This window comes from Otolemur garnettii, unplaced genomic scaffold (assembly GCF_000181295.1).
Source record: "Otolemur garnettii isolate 467f Iridium unplaced genomic scaffold, OtoGar3 scaffold00050, whole genome shotgun sequence".
Classification (NCBI taxonomy): domain Eukaryota; kingdom Metazoa; phylum Chordata; class Mammalia; order Primates; family Galagidae; genus Otolemur; species Otolemur garnettii.
This window is the reverse complement of record NW_003852445.1, coordinates 8716649-8733610: the sequence shown is the minus strand read 5'-3', so window position 1 is coordinate 8733610 and position 16962 is coordinate 8716649. Positions and strand designations below refer to the sequence as shown.

At 55.7% G+C, this 16962-nt stretch overlaps 1 protein-coding gene and 1 non-coding gene across 2 annotated transcripts in view; one reads left to right on the top strand and one right to left on the bottom strand.

The window, feature by feature from the left end:
• The window catches only part of SPTBN5 (spectrin beta, non-erythrocytic 5), a 46160-nt gene extending 29466 nt beyond the window's left edge, over positions 1 to 16694 (top strand). The window contains 32 exon segments of the mRNA XM_012806311.1: positions 695 to 810; positions 899 to 1013; positions 1738 to 1851; positions 2025 to 2146; positions 2383 to 2545; positions 2694 to 2882; positions 3076 to 3153; positions 3761 to 3933; positions 5747 to 5837; positions 5982 to 6128; positions 6711 to 6848; positions 6927 to 7162; positions 7344 to 7530; positions 7818 to 8030; positions 8624 to 8820; positions 8934 to 9138; positions 9317 to 9511; positions 10996 to 11151; positions 11435 to 11652; positions 11750 to 11939; positions 12164 to 12340; positions 12504 to 12605; positions 12995 to 13037; positions 13040 to 13095; positions 13098 to 13139; positions 13327 to 13398; positions 13784 to 13870; positions 14009 to 14103; positions 14217 to 14302; positions 15214 to 15307; positions 15534 to 15640; positions 16630 to 16694. Of these exon segments, the coding sequence (XP_012661765.1) occupies positions 695 to 810; positions 899 to 1013; positions 1738 to 1851; positions 2025 to 2146; positions 2383 to 2545; positions 2694 to 2882; positions 3076 to 3153; positions 3761 to 3933; positions 5747 to 5837; positions 5982 to 6128; positions 6711 to 6848; positions 6927 to 7162; positions 7344 to 7530; positions 7818 to 8030; positions 8624 to 8820; positions 8934 to 9138; positions 9317 to 9511; positions 10996 to 11151; positions 11435 to 11652; positions 11750 to 11939; positions 12164 to 12340; positions 12504 to 12605; positions 12995 to 13037; positions 13040 to 13095; positions 13098 to 13139; positions 13327 to 13398; positions 13784 to 13870; positions 14009 to 14103; positions 14217 to 14302; positions 15214 to 15307; positions 15534 to 15640; positions 16630 to 16694 (4269 nt within the window).
• On the bottom strand, positions 10349 to 10477 carry LOC111725973. The gene has a single exon (XR_002773898.1).
• Positions 16695 to 16962: the final 268 nt, after the last annotated feature.

Here is a 16962-nt window from a genome sequence, read left to right as displayed (position 1 = left end):
CTTGGGAGGTGGAGGCAGGAGAATCGCTAGAGCCCAGGAGATAGAGGTTGCTGTGAGCTGTGAGGCCACGGCACACTACCCAGGGCAACAGCTTGAGGTTCTGTCTCAAAAAAAAAAAAAAAGAGAGAGAGACAGACCCTTTACTTCCTACCTCATATGGGAGGCGAGAAAGTGTTTGGAAATTTAAACAATCTCTATAAATGCAGGAATGCAGGAGCAGGAAGCCTGCAATCCTACTCTGTAAGGGTCCCTTCCCTGTGTGCCTGTAAGCCTCACCCCATGTCCAAGCCACACTAGCCCCAGCCCAGGTGAGTCTTCAGTGTGTCCCTCAGGGGAGAACATACAAAGCCCAGGAGGCTGGAGTTTACCATGTCATCCCACCCTTCCCTTTGCTCTCCGTATCATGAGAAGCCACAGATTAAAAGCTTTTGTAATGAGCAAGCCCACCCTTCCCTTCCTACCTGGTTCCCAACCAGGGAGCACATTTTCTAGCTTTATAGATGACCCTGAGGCAACAGGCTCACCTTGCTACTGTACCTGGGATGGGTATCTTGGGGACTGCCACAGCAGGAGAAGTACCTGCCTCCCTCTGCCCAGACATGCTGGGGCACACAGACAGATGCCCCGAGTACCAGCACTTCCCAGGGTGCTCTGAGTGGTGGTATCAGTGCCCTCCCCTGCACCTCCCCTGTAGGACATGGCATGTGATGCCTACATCAGGAGGATCAATGACCTGTCACTGCAGCTCAAGAACCAGGACCCTGAGGAAGTCAAGACTATCTTCCAGCGGCAAAGCCAGCTCAACAGCAGGCCAGTCCCAGACTGGGGAAGGCTGTGGGGCCAGGGTTGTGGGGACAGCCACCTCAGACACCATGTTACACGCCACCCCCTTGGCCAGGTGGGCGAGTTTCCGTGGCAACCTGCTCCGGTACCAGCAGCAGCTGGAAGAGGCTCTGGAGATACATACGTTGTCCCGAGAGCTAGACGAGGTCACAGAGCAGATCAGGGAGAAGGTGAGCAGCAGGAAGGGGTCCTAGGAATGGTCTAGGCAGAGAGCCTCCCACCTGTCTTGCCCCACCCCTCTTCCTGTTTGGCTGTGTGCTTGGAGATTTCATCAGAGGTCCACCGAGGGCATCTGACAGGTTGGGATCCACTCCGAACCACAGACACATCCGTTACAGGCTCAGAGGCAGACCCACCTGGTTCCTTTCTCCCCCAGACCCTGGTCCCCAGATAAGCCAGAGCACACCTTCTGTTTCCTCCCATCCCTTCCAGACCCACAGGAGGTTTGCCCCGGGATTATGTCAGCAGCCACAGAGAAACATGGGCTAAGTTCTGGCAAAGGCAGAAGTGGAGAAGTCAGAACACTATGGGAGTGCTAAGTGAGGCTCACGGAGTGCCTAGCTGTTTTCCTTGGGCTCCTGCCCTCAGACCGCCAGCCCAGGCCCTGTCCTTCCACGCTTGTTCCTTTTTCTTCTGAGTTCTCCTAAAAGGATGGGAGTCAAAGGAGTAGACACCACACAGATAAGGCTGTTACCTCCGAGGAAACTCCAAACCCAAAGTCTCTGAGTCACCCTCTTTTATCTCTAGTCAAGGCCAAAGCCCTGCTCGGGCCCCACCGAGGGCAGCAGGAAGGGGACAGTGCTGGGGACTCCCTTTCCCCTCACAGATCCCAGGGTGGGCAGGCCTTCTGCATGAGGGAGGAGCTGAAGGAGAGGCCCACTCTCCACTTCTCAGGGTGCCCTGACCCAGGCCCTGGACCGTGGGGAGGACCTAGAGAGCGTGCAGAGGCTATTGCGGAGGCACGAACTGCTGGAGCAGGAGCTGGGCCCCACCCAGGCCCAGGTGGAGGTGCGCAGTTGGGTGGAGGTGCGCAGTTGGGTGGGGGTGGGGGGCCTAGGCTCCTGTGCAGGACCCTGGGCAGACGCAGGGAGGAGAGCCTTCGGGACCTTGAGAGACACATACCAAGGCCCCCTGCAGCCAGGGCCTCCCTGCCCCAGCCTCTGACCCTAGTTTCCACACAGTTCCTGGAGCGTGAGGTAGGCCGCCTCTGCCAGAGGAGCCTGGGGGCAGCCCACAGCCTCAGTCACAAACAGCAGAAGATGATGGACAGCTGGAGGCAACTCCAGAGTGGGATGCAGAAGTGGTATGGAGCCCCGGCCTTGCTCCCACGCTGACCTGTGCCCTCGGCATCTCAGCCCCATACTTCCCTTTGGCCTGTTTTCGTTAAGCTGCTGCTTTCTTCCTTCACATAGCTGGACCCCATTAATTCCCACCCCCTGGGTCCTTACATAGCTGTGGAAATTAGGGGACAGGAGATACTGATGGGCCTGGGAGAAAGGGGTTTGTGGCCCTGGGACTAGCTGATGAGCCCTGTGGCAGGAGGGAGTCGCTGAATGCCTCGTACCGAGCTCAGAAACTCCAGGCAACACTGCAGGAATTGCTGCTCCAGGCCCGCAGGCTACAGGCCGAGATGGACACGCGTGGCACTCCCTGCAGTCCTGCAGAAGCACAACACATGTTAGAGGAGCACCAGGAGCACAAGGTAAGGCTGGGGACCCGGAGACTTTGCCGCCTCATGCCCCTCCCTCCTTTGCTCCCCACTTGCTCTCAGACCCTTTCTGGGCCCCTTGCCCAGCCTTTCTCCTCTAACATCTATCCCCTCTGGGGATCTGAGCCCAGCCTTGTTCCAGGCTGAGCTGGACTCCTGGACAGACAGCGTCAGCCTGGCCCAAAGCACTGGGCAGCACCTGCTGGTAGCTGGTAGCCTGCCCACTCCTGACATTCGCCAGGCCCTGGCTAGTCTAGAACAGGAGCAGAGCAGCCTGCAGGGGGCCTGGCAGGAGCATCAGCAGCAGCTGCAGCAGGCCCTGGAGCTACAGGCAGGCACAGTCCCACCCCAGCCTCCATCCCACCCACCTGTCAAGGTTAAGGCCAGTGGGGCTCCTGTGGACCCATTCCATGGAACCAGGTCCCCGGGTCCTTGTTCCCCAATCTGGGCCACAGAGTGAGTCCTTCCACTTGCAGGGCCTGGACCATCTGCCAACTTTCTCTTGCCTTTGCCTTTCTCTCCAGCTGTTTCTGAACTCTGTGGAGGAGATGGAACGTTGGCTACGCAGCAAGGAAGCCTCCCTGGCCAGCAAGGGTCTGGGGGTAGGTGCCCATCAGGAGAGGGGAGGATTTACAAGAACAGCATCTGGGATAGGATCCATCAGTGCTAACTGAGCTCCCCAGCCAGGGCTTCTCCCCTGTGTGGCATCTCCCCTACCTTTGGCCGCATGGATCTTTGAGCAGTTTTCATGTATTTAGGGGCAGGCCCATGGGGAATGCCATGGGACTCAGAGTAACTGTGAGGCTCTGGCCACTCTTGTCCCTTCTCACCCCTGCTCTCCTCACTTCCCACATACCCAGCGGTCCACTGCTCCCACCACCATTCCAGCCCTGTGGCAGATAAGTAACTTGTGGGAGACCTGAGAGTTTGATTAGGGCTAAAATAGTCTTATTGGGGGTACAGAGTCAAGAGCACTCATGTTACATGGAAGAGCTTAGCCTGCCCTCTGACATTTGACCCTTCTCCCCAGTACTTCCCCTGCTTGAGAATCACTACTGTAAAGCCAGAAACAGCCTTGAGGGATTCTAGAGATGCATTTGGCTTTAGGATGAGTGTTTAGTAGGAAGGCTCTAGGAGGGAAAGCAGCAGATAGCTTAGACTGGGGAGGGGCAGCCCCACAGAAAGTGCCGAGTTCTCCGCTCCCACCAGGACCCCTCAGCCAATGTGGAGACCCTACTTTGGAAGCACAAGATGCTTGAGCAGGACCTGGAGGCACAGGTGGAACAGATCAGCATCCTAGAGGCCAAAGCCCACAGCTTACACCAATGTGGACACCCTGAGGCCCCACATGCCCTGGGAAGATTCCAAGCCATGCTCCTCAGGTACCTCTGGCTCTGAAGTGATGGGAACTGTGGGTGGGCTGGCATAGGCATCTGGCATCTCTGCTGTTCCCTTCCTGCCCTTCCACTACTAGGTCTAGGTTCACCAGCCTTCACCAAGGAATGAGGTCAGATCACAGGGGTGCCCACTGCTCCTGGCCCTGTGGTGTGTCAGCCTGTCAAGGACCTCAGACAACACATGGAAAATCCTACCTCCTTCTTCATTCAGCTGAGATAAGGGAGAGTTTTACAAAGCAGCTTATGCTAGGGCACTAAGAAAGGAAATGGAAACTACCCATTAAACAGCCAGGGTCATAGTCCCAAGTTCCTCTGCTGCCCACTAGTGGCAAATTCCTCTCACGGGAGCTAGGCCTTGGGCCTGCAGCAGAGCATAAGAGCTTCTGCTTAGGGCTAAGGACAGGAATGCCCTGATTTCTTAGCATGGCGCTGGCCCCTTGTGGACAGGCTGCACACCTGTTCAACTGAAGTCAGCCACAGATGCCCACGACCCACACAGCCTAAGTGACACCAGGCTCTGCCCTTTTCCTCGTAAAACCTCATCTGGTTCATCATCCTGGTCCACCTCTTCAGACTTTTAGACATATATGGCCAAAAGCCACAGCCCAGACTGGTGGGAAGCTCCATCCTTCCCAGAGAGCCTCCTAGCACTCACAGATTTTGTGACTGCTTTTGCTGATATCCTGGCAGGGCTGGGGCCATCCCCTCTCCATTCTTGCAAGTGGACCTTACTGGGATACTTGTGTGAGGTCTTCAGATTGACAGATGGTGAACAAAGGTTTGCTGGTCTCTGTCACTCCCCCCAGTCACCTTAGGTGGGTCCTGGCAGGCCCAACTGCCTCAGCACAGCACCACACCAACCCTCTCCCCTTCTGGGGTTCTGCCATCCTCTAGCGGGGTGTTTCTGTTCAGCTGAGTCTCTCTGCACCTCTATCTGCCATACCATTTGGCAGCAAGGCTCACGCTCACATGCTGGTAGGAAGGTGTGCATGGACCTGGGGCAAGGCAAATCAGAGCTTCTTTTCCTATTTAGTTTATGGATCTCATTTCTATTTCTGTGTATATGGCAATACATTTAATAAGCTGGTACAAAAGTACATATATGAATTGGCTAATAATATATTAAATATATTGTAAATATACTAGTTAAATATTAAATAAATGTTAGATATTATATATTTAAGACCTTGCCTTAAATTCTTACTGATAGCAATGCATGATCAAAACTGTGGCTTAGGCACTGTCTTAGCCTGCTTGGACTGCTTTCACAAAATGCCACAGACTGAGTGGTATAAACAACAGATGTTTTTTTCCTCACAATCCTGGGGACTGGAAGTCCAAGATCAAGGTGTTCATAGGTTGGCTTCTTCTGGAGGCTTCTCTCTGCCTCACGGATGGCTGCCTTCACCCTCCATCTGTACTCAGTCTTCCCTCTGGGCTACATCCGTGTCCTAACCCCCTCTCCTCCCTGCCATATTGAAGTAGGGCCTGCCCCTACAACCTCATGTTAACATAATCACCTCTTTAAAGACCCTGTCTCCAAACACTGACATTCTGAAGTGCCAGGATTAAGACTTTAACATAAGAACTTGGGGGGACACAATTCAGCCCCAACAGATAACAATAAAGAGGGGAAATACAATGTGTCTTTATTTCAAAAGAAACCCCAGACTCAGAGGGTATTGATAAGGAAGGAAAACTGTCCTAGGCCAGAAGGGCCAAGGAACCCACGTGCCCCTGCAGCAGCTCCAAGTCCTGTGAGCAGACCTGAGAACCCACGAGACTCTCCTTCCTGTAGGAAAGAGGCGTTCCTGGGGCAGGCCAGCACCCACCGCCGCCAGCTGGAGGAGCTGCAGCAGCTGCAGAATTTCCTGCGGGATGCCACTGAGGTTATTCTTGCTTGGGATGGGGAGTGGCTATGTTAGAGGGAAGAAGGTGCTCCAGGGAAAGGCCACCTCCCTCTGGGGCACCCCAAGGGGCAGGGGGAAGGGAGAGCTTTAGGCAGCAGAGCTTGGTCTTCCCCATATGCTCAGGTGGCCATGTGGCTGAGGGAGAAGAACCTGGTGGCCTTGGAAGAGGGTTGGCAGGACCCAGCCATGCTGCAGGCGCAGTTGCGGAAGCAGCAGAGTTTCCAGGTGGAGCTGGATGCGAGCGTGCACCAGCAACAGGAGCTCCATATGGTGAGGGCTGTGGGGCTAGAGGGCCACAGGGTGCCTTGCAGGCCAGAGCATGGATGGGATGACTCCACAGAGCCCCAGCAGCTGTGTCTGAGCCACAGTAACAGGTGGCGATGTTTACTGAGTGCTTTGTGGGTGCAGACACCGTGCTAAGCACTGCAGGTGTAGTGAGAAGCCATTGCTCCCCAGGTTACCCTCTCTACACGTGGCTCATTTCCAATAATTTTAAAGATAATACTTTGATGCAACTGGGGCACAGCCAGCAGTCCTGTGGGCGAAGGAGTGAAAACAGTATTTCTTAGCATTCCCTTTTCCACCTGTGAAGGCATGTCCTAACCCCTGGCTGGCTCCCCTGATGTAAAGTGCCCTGCTAAGTACTTCATACTGCTTATCTCATTTAAACAAAAAAATCAGTCTTATCTCTATTATATGGATGAGGAAAATGAGGTTCAGAGAGATTGAGAAACTTGCCCAAGATCACACAGCTAACACAAAGAAACTGCAGCTGTGGTGCTGGTGGTCACAGTCAACATGGGTGCCCTGCAGTCCTGAGGGCATAAGGGATGGGCTATGTCATGGCTGCAGGAGGGGCAGAGGCTGCTGCAGTGGGGCCACCCAGCTTCAGAGACCATCCAGGAGCGGCTGCAGGAGCTGAGAGGGATCTGGGGTGAGCTGCAGGCCAATTGCCAGAGGAAGGCGGCCAAGCTGCAGGAGGCCTGCAAGGTGAGGCTGTGTAGGCCCAGGGTAGCTGGATGGGGTTCCAGGCCTCCCTGTTGGTGCCCACCTCACTTTCTGCCCCAGGCACTGTATCTGCGGAGGGGCTTGGAGGAAATGGAGAGCTGGCTGGAGCCTGTGGAGGTCGAGCTGAGAGTCCCTGTCAGAGACCAGGCCCTGCCTGAGATGGATGAGCTCCTGGAAGCGCAGGGGGAGCTGGAGGCAGCAGTGGACAGGCAGGCCAGGCGGGCACAGGCCTTGGTACAGGAAGGCCACTGCCTCACCCAAGACTCAGATGAGCAGGCCCGGCGGCTGCAGCGGAGGTAGACCTGTCTGTGCCCAGCTTCTGTTTGCACCCTCCTTACCCTCTATTCCCTGTCCCCTAGCTCTTCTCACCTCTTCCCTTACCCACCATGCAGGGCACAGCATGGGCAAGCTCTGTCACTGTCTAGTCCTAATGCTGACAAATGTGTGCCCTGCTTCCCTCGGCCCCCTCCACTGCAGGTTCCTGAGCCTGCGGGAGCTGCTGCAGGAGCGTAGGACAGCCCTGGAGGCCCGGAGCCTCCTCTTGCAGTTCTTCAGGGACGCAGATGAGGAGATGGCCTGGGTGCAGGAGAAGCTGCCCCTGGCCACCTCCCAGGACTGTGGCCAGAGTCTGAGTGCTGTCCAGCAGCTGCAGGAGAAGCACCAGGTGTGGGCCCACCCTGGGAGGGGATGAGGTCAGCCCCTGGAAGCAAGCAATGCTCCTCAGCCAATAAATGACACTATAGCCTGGCTAAGACAATGGATTTGGGGGAACCCTGGGTTCTTTGGGAGTCATGGGGACAGGGAATTTCTTGGGAGCAAGACTCTCTGGCTTTGGGGGAACCTTGGGTTCTTTAGGGATCATGGGAATAGGTCCCCTGAGGCTTCAGGCACAATCCTGGGAACCCCTGCTTGCCCAGTAGCATCCCCGTCCTCCTTCCCCCTACTCCACAGAACTTGGAGAGTGAGATGAGTGGCCACGAGGCTCTGATCCGGGCAGTGGTGGGCACAGGGCACAAGTTGGTGCGAGCTGGACACTTTGCCACCCAAGAGGTGGCTGCCCGGGTGCAGCAGCTGGAGAAAGCCATGGAGCGCCTGCAGGCGGCAGCAGCATGGAGGAGGCTGCGGCTGCAACAGGCTCAGGAGGCCCAGCAGTGTCTCCTGGAGGTGAGGGGTGGCACGGAGCACAGAAGGCCAAGGTGGGCTGGGGACAGCTCCCACAGGGCTGGGCCCTTTGTGTTTCCTGTCTCCTCCACCAGGGGGCTACCTGCCTCCAAGGGCTTCCTTCTGCACATTTCCCAGAAAACAGGCCCCTGGCTTGTTTGTCTTATTCCACTGCTACTTCTAACCAGTGGTTCTCAGCCCATGTTCGCCACAAGAATCACCTTGTGATCATACCTAAATGACCTCACAACAGCAGATAATAAAAAAACAGAAACTGAAGTAAATAAACTAAGAAATGAGAGGAACAAACTCATTACAAAGAATATTTGTAAAAGTGTGATTATATTAAGTGACAAAAACAAAATCTATGCCCACAAACCAGGAATAAAGTGTCTTCATTTTGTGTGGGAAAAACATCACCTGGAACCTTTCTGAACACTGGTGCTCAGGCTGCTGACACTGGCTGTCAGGCTGCATTCCAAACTGAATGAGAAGCCCTAGGGCTGGGGTGCGGGCACTGGTTGCTCTGAGCCTGGTGGGAACCACTGCTCTCACTCCAGAGGTCAATTGCCCTGATCTCTGCTATGTTGCTCCAGCTCCTAGAGGCAAGATCCTGGCTGGCCGAACGGGGCTCTGTCCTGGACAGTGAGGACATGGGCCACACTGCTGAGGCTACACAAGCCCTTCTGCGGCGGCTAGAGGCCACCAGGAGAGACCTGGAGGGGTTCAGCCTACGGATCGAGCAGCTGCAACAGACGGCAACACTCCTAGAGAGCAAGCAGAACCCAGAAAGGTGGGCCAGAGCCATGTCATCTGCCATCTGGGAAGAGCAGAGGGACGTGCCCCACTGAGGCGGCTGTCCAGTGTAGAGGGGCTCTGGTGCAGGCTGTCTCTTTCCTGTTGCAGCCCTGAGGTGCTAGCCCAGCTACAGGCGGTGAGAAAGGCCCACAGGGAGCTCTTGCAGGGTGCGAAGGACAGGGGGCGAGGCCTGCGGGAGCAGCTGCAGCTGCACCAGCTGCAGCGGGAGAGCTTCCTCCTGGAAGCCTGGCTGACCACCAGGGTGGCCACCGCTGAGTCCCAAGACTACGGGCAGGACCTGGAGGGCGTCAAGGTGAGTCACTGCTTGAGCAGAAAGAAAGTTGGAGGGGGTGTGTCTATGGGGTCCCTGTGGTTCTAGAACCAGAGCTAAAGGAAATCAGAGCCAACAGATCCTGCCAAGCATTTTATGAACTTTGAGAGCTCTGGACACCACCTCCAGAGTGACCTTGTCTGGCCTCCCACTCTTGCAGGTCCTGGAAGAAAAGTTTGAGGCTTTCAGAAAAGAAGCCCAGAGCCTTGGGCAGGCCAAAGTGCAGGCCCTGAGGGAGCTGGCGGACACCCTGGAACGGGAAGCACCTGGGTGCTGTTCTCATATTCAAGCCCAAAGGAGCCACGTTGAGGCCATGTGGGAGAGGCTAGGCAAGGCAATAAAGGCCCGCGCAGAGGTGGGTGCTCACAGGCTGGGGTAGCCCAAGGCACCCAAGGGGTGAAGCGGTTGTGCTTATTGCCTTTTGAATCCCTAAGTGCAGGCTTCAGGTCTAACAAAAAACACACATAGTTGGATTGGTCTCTTCTTTTTTTTTAAATCCAAAAAATACTTATTTAAATCTTCATCCCTTAAATCCTCTCGATATGAACAAGGAAACACAGGCAGAAGATGTAGGTATAAGTAGTTTTCCTTTAATGGTTTGCTTTCAAGTGGCTCATCACCCACTTTCCAGAGACTCAAAGCTTACCCTGGCCTCACATCTGACAATGCACTCTCCGACTGGCCTGGCAGGCATAGGGCCTGCCTTTGGCTGGGAAGTGTTCACTCGTCAGCCTGTGCTAGTGAGGTTGTAGTCAGAAGACCTGGTCTGCCACTTACTCTGCGTCACTGCTGTGGACACCTTTTGTCTGGTCTACTCAGCCCCAATCCCATCCCCACCATCTTTCCAAAAACCCCCTTTTCCCCTAGCTCCATTCTAGTCATAAAGGGTTTTTTTTTTGAGACAGAGCCTCAAGCTATCCCCCTGGGTAGAGTGCGGTGGCATCACAGCAACCTCCAACTCCTGGGCCCAAGCAAGTCTACTGCCTCAGCCTCCCAAGTAGCTGGGACCACAGGCACCTGCCACAACGCCTAGCTCTTTTGTTGTTGTTGTTTTTGTTGCAGCCATCACTGTAGTTTGGTGGGCCCAGGCTGGATTCGAACCCACCACCTTAGGTGTATGTGGCTGGTGCCTTAGCCGCTTGAGCCACAGGTGCCGAGCCAGGGTTTATTTTCTGTTTGTTTTTTCTTTCCCAGTTGTGCCTTCGAGATGTAACTCAGAGTGTATCTTTACACACTGGGCTTAAAAGACTCATGGCTTTTGTTTTAACATTGCACTTGGTACACCGTGCTGTCACATCACATTACATCTTGTTAAGCGCACACATGTGGTTAACCTCACCATCATGTGATGATCAGATCCTGCCCTTCTCTCTCAACCCACTCAACCTTCTTCCAGGACCTTAGTTCTCAGCCACAGCTGGTGGCTTTGATCAGAGCAGCCCAGCTTCCCACAGGGCCAGCAGCCCGGGGGTGTCTCTATAGGGCCGGGTCGCCTCCTGAGCTGACCCTTTCTTCCCTAGCCCATCAGAATTGCTACAGGTGGGGCTGCCTGGGCCCAGAGAGACCCTGAGAACCAGCCTTTTCCCACATGCTTCAGGACCTCATGCCTGCTTTCTCAGGAGATGTGCCCTGAAGCCCCCTCTCCTTGCCCAGTGCCCCTGGGCCCTGCCACATCCACTGTAACAGCACACATGTTCATTAAGCAGCAGCCACATCTAACATGTTTTCTATACCTGGGGATGGTAAATAAGTCACCAAGTCCCATGGTCCTCCTTGTTCAAAAGGAGACCTGGAGGCCATGTCTCCAGGGGGGATCTCTGGTCCTTCCTCCTTTCCCAGAATCTGGCTACAGCCCACCAGGTCCACAGCTTTCAGCAGGTGGTAGCAGAACTCCAGTGCTGGGTACAGGAGAAAATGGCCCTGATGGAGGGAGATGACCAAGGCCATAGCCTGTCATGTGTGCAGAACCTGCAGCAACAACACAGGCGTCTAGAGGTGAGAGACCACACCCTGAATCCCTCCCAAAGGTGGTAGGCAGAGGGAAATGTTTGTCTCAACCCAGCTCTGAGGAGATAGGTGAGGGCCCTGACCCCAGTGACTGCTATCTGAGCTTCCTCCCTGGAAATCCAGACCCCTCCCCTGGGGGCCCAGGACTTGGCCAAGGTTATAGAGCAGAGTGGCAGTCGCTTCTCCCTCCCCGCCCCCTGTAGCTCCTGGGTGGGGTGCATGCATCAGACCAGTGGGGAGACAGAGGCCTGATACCATATTCTCACTGCAGAGGGAACTGGCAATTATGGCAAAAGAAGTGGCACAGGTGCAGATGGAAGCCTGCTGCCTGGGGCAGCGACAGCCCATGGCTCAGGGGGCCCTGGCAGAGCAGCTGGCCAAGGTGGAGGAGGCCTGGGCCACCCTAGAGGTGAAGGCCCGGGAGCGGGCCCAGTGGCTGGCACAGGCCATGCAGGGCCATGCCTTCCTTGGGCGCTGTCGGGAGTTGCTGTAAGTGTCCTGCCCTGGTGCTGGCTCCATTCAGCCCTGCCCTCACTCCCCAGCCTGCCTTGCAGTGCTGACAGTAATTCTTTTCCCTGCCCTGCAGAGCATGGGCTCAGGAGAGGCAGGTGCTGGCATCTTCTGAGGAGGTGGCTAGGAACTTGGCAGGGGCTGGGCAGCTCCTGGGGCAGCATGAAGAGCTAGGGCGAGTAATCATGGAGCACTGCCTACAAGCCCAGGACATGCTACGGGAAGGGCAGCAGCTGGTGGACAACGGCCACTTCATGTCCCAAGAGGTGTGAGCACTGCGGATAGAGCTGGGGTTGAACTGAGGATGGAGCCCAGTTGCCTGAGCCTCAGAAACCCTGGAAGTTGTGGCAACCACTAGGACATGAAGGCTGAACCAGGGCACAGAGAGGCTAAGGGGGAGTCCTGGGTCTCGTGGCCTTCCCTCTGTGCCTCCATGGGGCTTTCCAGGCCTGCTCTGCCCAAGCTCTCACCAACAGCACCTCCCTGCCAGGTGACTGAGTGTCTACAGGAGCTGGAAGGGCAGCTTCAGGAGTTAGAGAAGGCCTGGGCTCTGCACCAGCAACACCGCAAGGAAAGTCAGAGCCTGCAGCTGCTGTGGCGGGGGCTGACGCAGGCTGAGGCCTGGCTGGCCTCCCGAGAAACCATCCTCCTGGATCCCAGCTGTGGGGTGAGTGGGGGCCAGCCCCTTCACTGGCCACCATCAGGCAGCTATGGCTCAGGGCACAGCACACTGCTCCTCCACTCATTGGCCCCAGGCTGGGTTATAGAGGGTGAGTGAAGGCTCTCTGCTCCCTCAAAGCTGGGCCTCACCCTGACTTGCTTCTCCCCAGACATCAGTGACGGATGTGGAATTGCTGCTCCGCAGACACCAGGACTTAGAGAAGCTGCTGGCTGCCCAGGAAGAAAAGTTTGCCCAACTACAGAAGACAGAGGTATGGGATGCTGGGGAGGAGGGTAGGCAGGGGCACAGCTGTCTAGAGGGACCTGTAGGTATCCCCATCAGACTACGCACACCCTTGGTCACTGTCCACCTGGAGTGTGCAGTGGCAGGAGCAGAGAGGAGCTGAGGGCTGGTGGGTGGGAACAGAGCCTCTCAGTCTGCAAGTCCAGGCCCCCAACCCATTCTAGCCAGCTACAGTGGTGGGACAGGGAACCACTGCAGCTTGGGACAAGAGGGAAGTCTCCTGAGCTGAAAGAGAGAGCTGACTACTGCTCCCAAGACAAGCGCTCTCTCTGAGTGTAAGGATTTGGGGAGGAGACACTGGGGCAGAGCCGATGGCCAGACTGACCCTGACCTGGCTCACCTTGCCTCCTCCCCAAGATGGAACAGCAGCTGCTATAGGAGACACAGGGGTGGAAACCTGGGGAGTTGACAGCCAGCTGGTGGCCTTTCAGTGGAGGCTCTTGGGACATGGAGGTGGGAGACAGGAGCATAGCTGGCTAAGATGAGGGACCTGCAGCCAGGTGTCCCCATCAGATTATACACACCCTTGGCCACCATCCATCTGGAGCATGCAGCTCCAATGGCAGGAGTCAGTGGGACTGGGGCAGTGTGGGACATTAGGAGTAAAGAGTCAGGGAGGAGAGAGTGCCTTGCCCACCTTCCCAAAGGGGGCCATCCTCTGTGCTGGTCCTGACATATCATGGTTCTAGGATGCAAAGGATGTCCCCATCGTGGAGGAGTCTTTAGAGCTTAAGCAACAGCTCCTATCAGTGGGAAGGCAGATAAGTGCCAGGAGCCCCCCTCTCCAAGTAGCCCCTCATGCAAATCCACTTGAGGGGTTCAGAGGGGCAATCTGGGCCTGGCACCCTGGCACCAGGGACTTGGGAAAACTCCTCAATTCTCTCAGGACAGTCTGGCTCCTTGGGGCATCTTCATAGCTTCTGCCCCCACCCGGAGGGGCTAGGGTTCCTCTCCCCACTCCTGTTCTTCCTCCTTGCCTGGCTTTCCCTATCAGAGCCCCTCCCTGGCTTCCTCTTCCCCATGGGGAATTTGGCCCAATCCAGCTCTTTCTCTGGGAGGCTCTGGAGACACATGTCCAGGCTGTGACAAGGCCTAGCTCTAGCCTATCTGTTGCATGTGACTGGTATAGCCTCACTGCCTTGTCACAGCCCCACGAGCTCCTGGGACAGCTATCATGGCATCTTGCGGGGTGGCTCCCTGAGCCTGTTCTTAGATGAGAGGATGGCAGCAGAGGTACCAGGCAGCATGGGCGTGTGGGAGATGCAGACTTCAGTGGGGGCTGGAGACAAGGCAAAAGGGTAGAGGACAGAAAGGCCCCTTCATGAAAAGCTGAGCTAACCACAGTGACCCCTGTACTTTGTTTCCCCTCAGAAAGCAGCTTCCACAGCCCCCCTTGACCTTCTGGGAGGAAGCCAGTGTGAGAGGCTGAGGGACTACCATGGCAGAAAACACTCTTTCTCCTCCAGGTGAGGGAAGAGACTGCCTCCAGCAGACTTGGCCTCCCAGTATGGCTGAGGGGGGAGGCAGGGTTCTCTAAAGAGGAGGTAGAGAGTTTGACCCATGGCTGTCTGGGTGCCAGGCTGAGCGGCAGGGCAGAGATCCTGTTTGCAGCACCATCTGAAGAGCAGGCTGAAAGCAGGCAGCGAGCTGTGAGCAGCGTGGCAGGTGAGCTGCAGGGAAGGGACTGGTTGGGGTTGGGGGGGTGCTGATTTCCTGGACCACTGGTCTTTTATGCATCCCTGGGAACTCGCACACTTAGTATCTCTAAACCCTGAGAAGTAAATGGGACCTACTATCTTTTCTCAAAAAAATTTAAAGCCCAGAGAACTTAAACAACTTTCCAGAGATCATATAGCTAATTAGCAACAGAAGTAGGGATAGTCTTGATTTCCCCCGCTCCACCCTAATCCTGGTCCTGTTCTGCCCTGTGGAGTGTCCCACTCTACGCCCGCCCTTCTTGTCGGGATCCTCGTGGATGCTCCTCCAAGGGCTTTGTAGGCTCTGTCATCTGATCTGGGGGTGGGAGGGGCTTGCTAACTGTCTAATCCTCAACAACTCTGCTACCTCTTGCGCTGTTTTGCAGACAGGGCCCAAGCCAGGCTCTATACCAGGAGAGACACATGGTAACACACCCCCAGACCACTGCCTCTCTTCATCCTTGTGGTCTGCCAAGACCCCGTGTGGGGATAGTGTGTTCAAGAATGTCCTGGGGGCTGCTGGGAGCCTTCTAGTCTCTTGAGATCATAGCTCCACTCCTCACTGTCTTTGTTTCCCCTGGACTCTCCCTCAAGACTCCATCTTTCCAGAAGCCCAAAGGGATCTTGAGTCTTCCCAGCATCTCAGAATCCCCCACCTCCTCCAGGCTGTCTTTCTTAGCTTGTCTACACTGAGTCTTCTAGAAGGCAGGGTGCACAGAGGAAAACCCAGCATGAACGCTCAGCCTGTGTCACCCTCCACATGGGACGGGTGTGGTAGGGACAGATCCCCAGAGCCATGCTGAGCCTCCAGAAGCAGGAGAAAGGAGCATGAAGGAAATGGGATTGGGCTGGGGCTGATAGTTCTTCCTTGCTGTGCAGGCCAGAATCTGAGCCCAGAATTCAAAGCCAATCCTGTTGACTCTCCAGTTGAGGGCGCTGCTGAGAAGGTGCAAAGCACAGCTGCCCTGCTCAGGTAGGACACACTGTGCAAGGGCCTGAGTTTGAATGACTGGCACAAGCGCTACCCTCGTAAGCCAGAGGTCCTGCGCTAAGACCTACTTTGCTGGGGTGTGGGGAAACCCCAACACTTGAGCACCCCTGGGAAATGGAAAGCCCTAACACCCCCACTCTGCTGTCACAATGGAGTCCAAGTCCCAAGGCTTCTTTCCTCACAGACCCAACTGCTGTCCCTTCCACAGGGATCAGTCCACACCCCTTGCACTGGGGGAGACCCTGAAGATGATGGGCCCTGCAGATGGAGCTGCACAAGGCTCCCAGAGCCTTTCCTGTTCTGGCCAGCCCTGTGGTAAGGGGCATCCAGGTTTCCTCTGCACATTGCTGGAAGGCTTGCATGGATTTATCTGCCCAGGCCTGTGCACGCCTTAATTCTCAGCCTCGTTTCTCCTCTTCCCTCTCCAAGACAGAGCATGCATTTGCAGGGTAGCCAGACCCCTACTCCACCCCTGCTCATACCCTTCTCTGTCTCCTCTGGCTTTCCCCAGCCCCACTCCAAGGGGATAGAGAGGGCCCAGGTTCAGTACACCCACGGGATCACAGATCAGGGATGAGGACATGCAAAGGAAGAGCTATAGGAGCAAATGGCTCTTGTTTGGGTCCTAAGCCTCTTCTTGTAGATTTTGGTGGTGTTCAGCTATTCAACTTCCTCATCCATATCTCTCCCACCTCCAAGCCAGCAGACTTCGGGCTCTCCAGAAGAGGGGACACTTTGGGTTAGATGGAAGTAGGGAGGGACTGGAGACAGGCAGGTATGGGCACTTCCCTTGTGCCTGGGCTTCGCCCCGCCATCTCACACAGCCATGTACCTTGAAAGCTCTCACACCCTAACAGGCTGAGGCCATGACTACAGCCTTGGCACAATCATCCGCTCCCACTCCCCGGGGCCCACGGGCTCCAGTTCACGATTCAGATATGTTGCTCAAGAGACAGGCCTTGACCTGGACACACTGCATTCTGAGGCTACCAGGACAGCCACTTGGGTGTCTGTGGCCATGTGCCCAAGGCAGGGCCTGAGAGTTGCTAGGCCAGGCCTGACAGACGTCATAAGATACATTATAGAAATCACCCCCATAATTGCTTCTCAGCCTTTTGGCTAAGATCAAGTGTAGAAATCAACCCCACACAATTGTGGCTGCTCCTGCAGCTGCCTTTTCCTCACGTGTGTTCTAGGAGGTGGGTTGTTCCAGGCGAAACTAGAGGGCTGGGGCACCAATGTTTGGAGAATATTCCAGGGTGGCCAGGCCCTGAATTTACTCTGCTTCCCTGTTTTCCCAATAGATCTGGGCCTTGATGAGAACCCCAAGACAGCTACAAGCAAGGACACCTCTAGGGGACCAAAATGAGGCTCAGCTATAGGCACAAGGGTTTTTTCCTGTATGCTCAGATCCAGGCCTCCATGGATCCGCTTGTGGAACCAACAGTTCTTTGTTAGAAGGGCCCCACCAGAGTCACAGCCAGCTAAAGTTATAGGATGCTACTGCTCTCTTTGGTGCAACTGGTCTGGAGTTTGGCTACTGCTACCAGGTGGGAAAGCAGTCCCTTGACTGAATCTTTGGTCTCGCCACCAGGTCCCTGCCTGGGTGAAGAGGACAGGCGTTGCAACAGGATAGG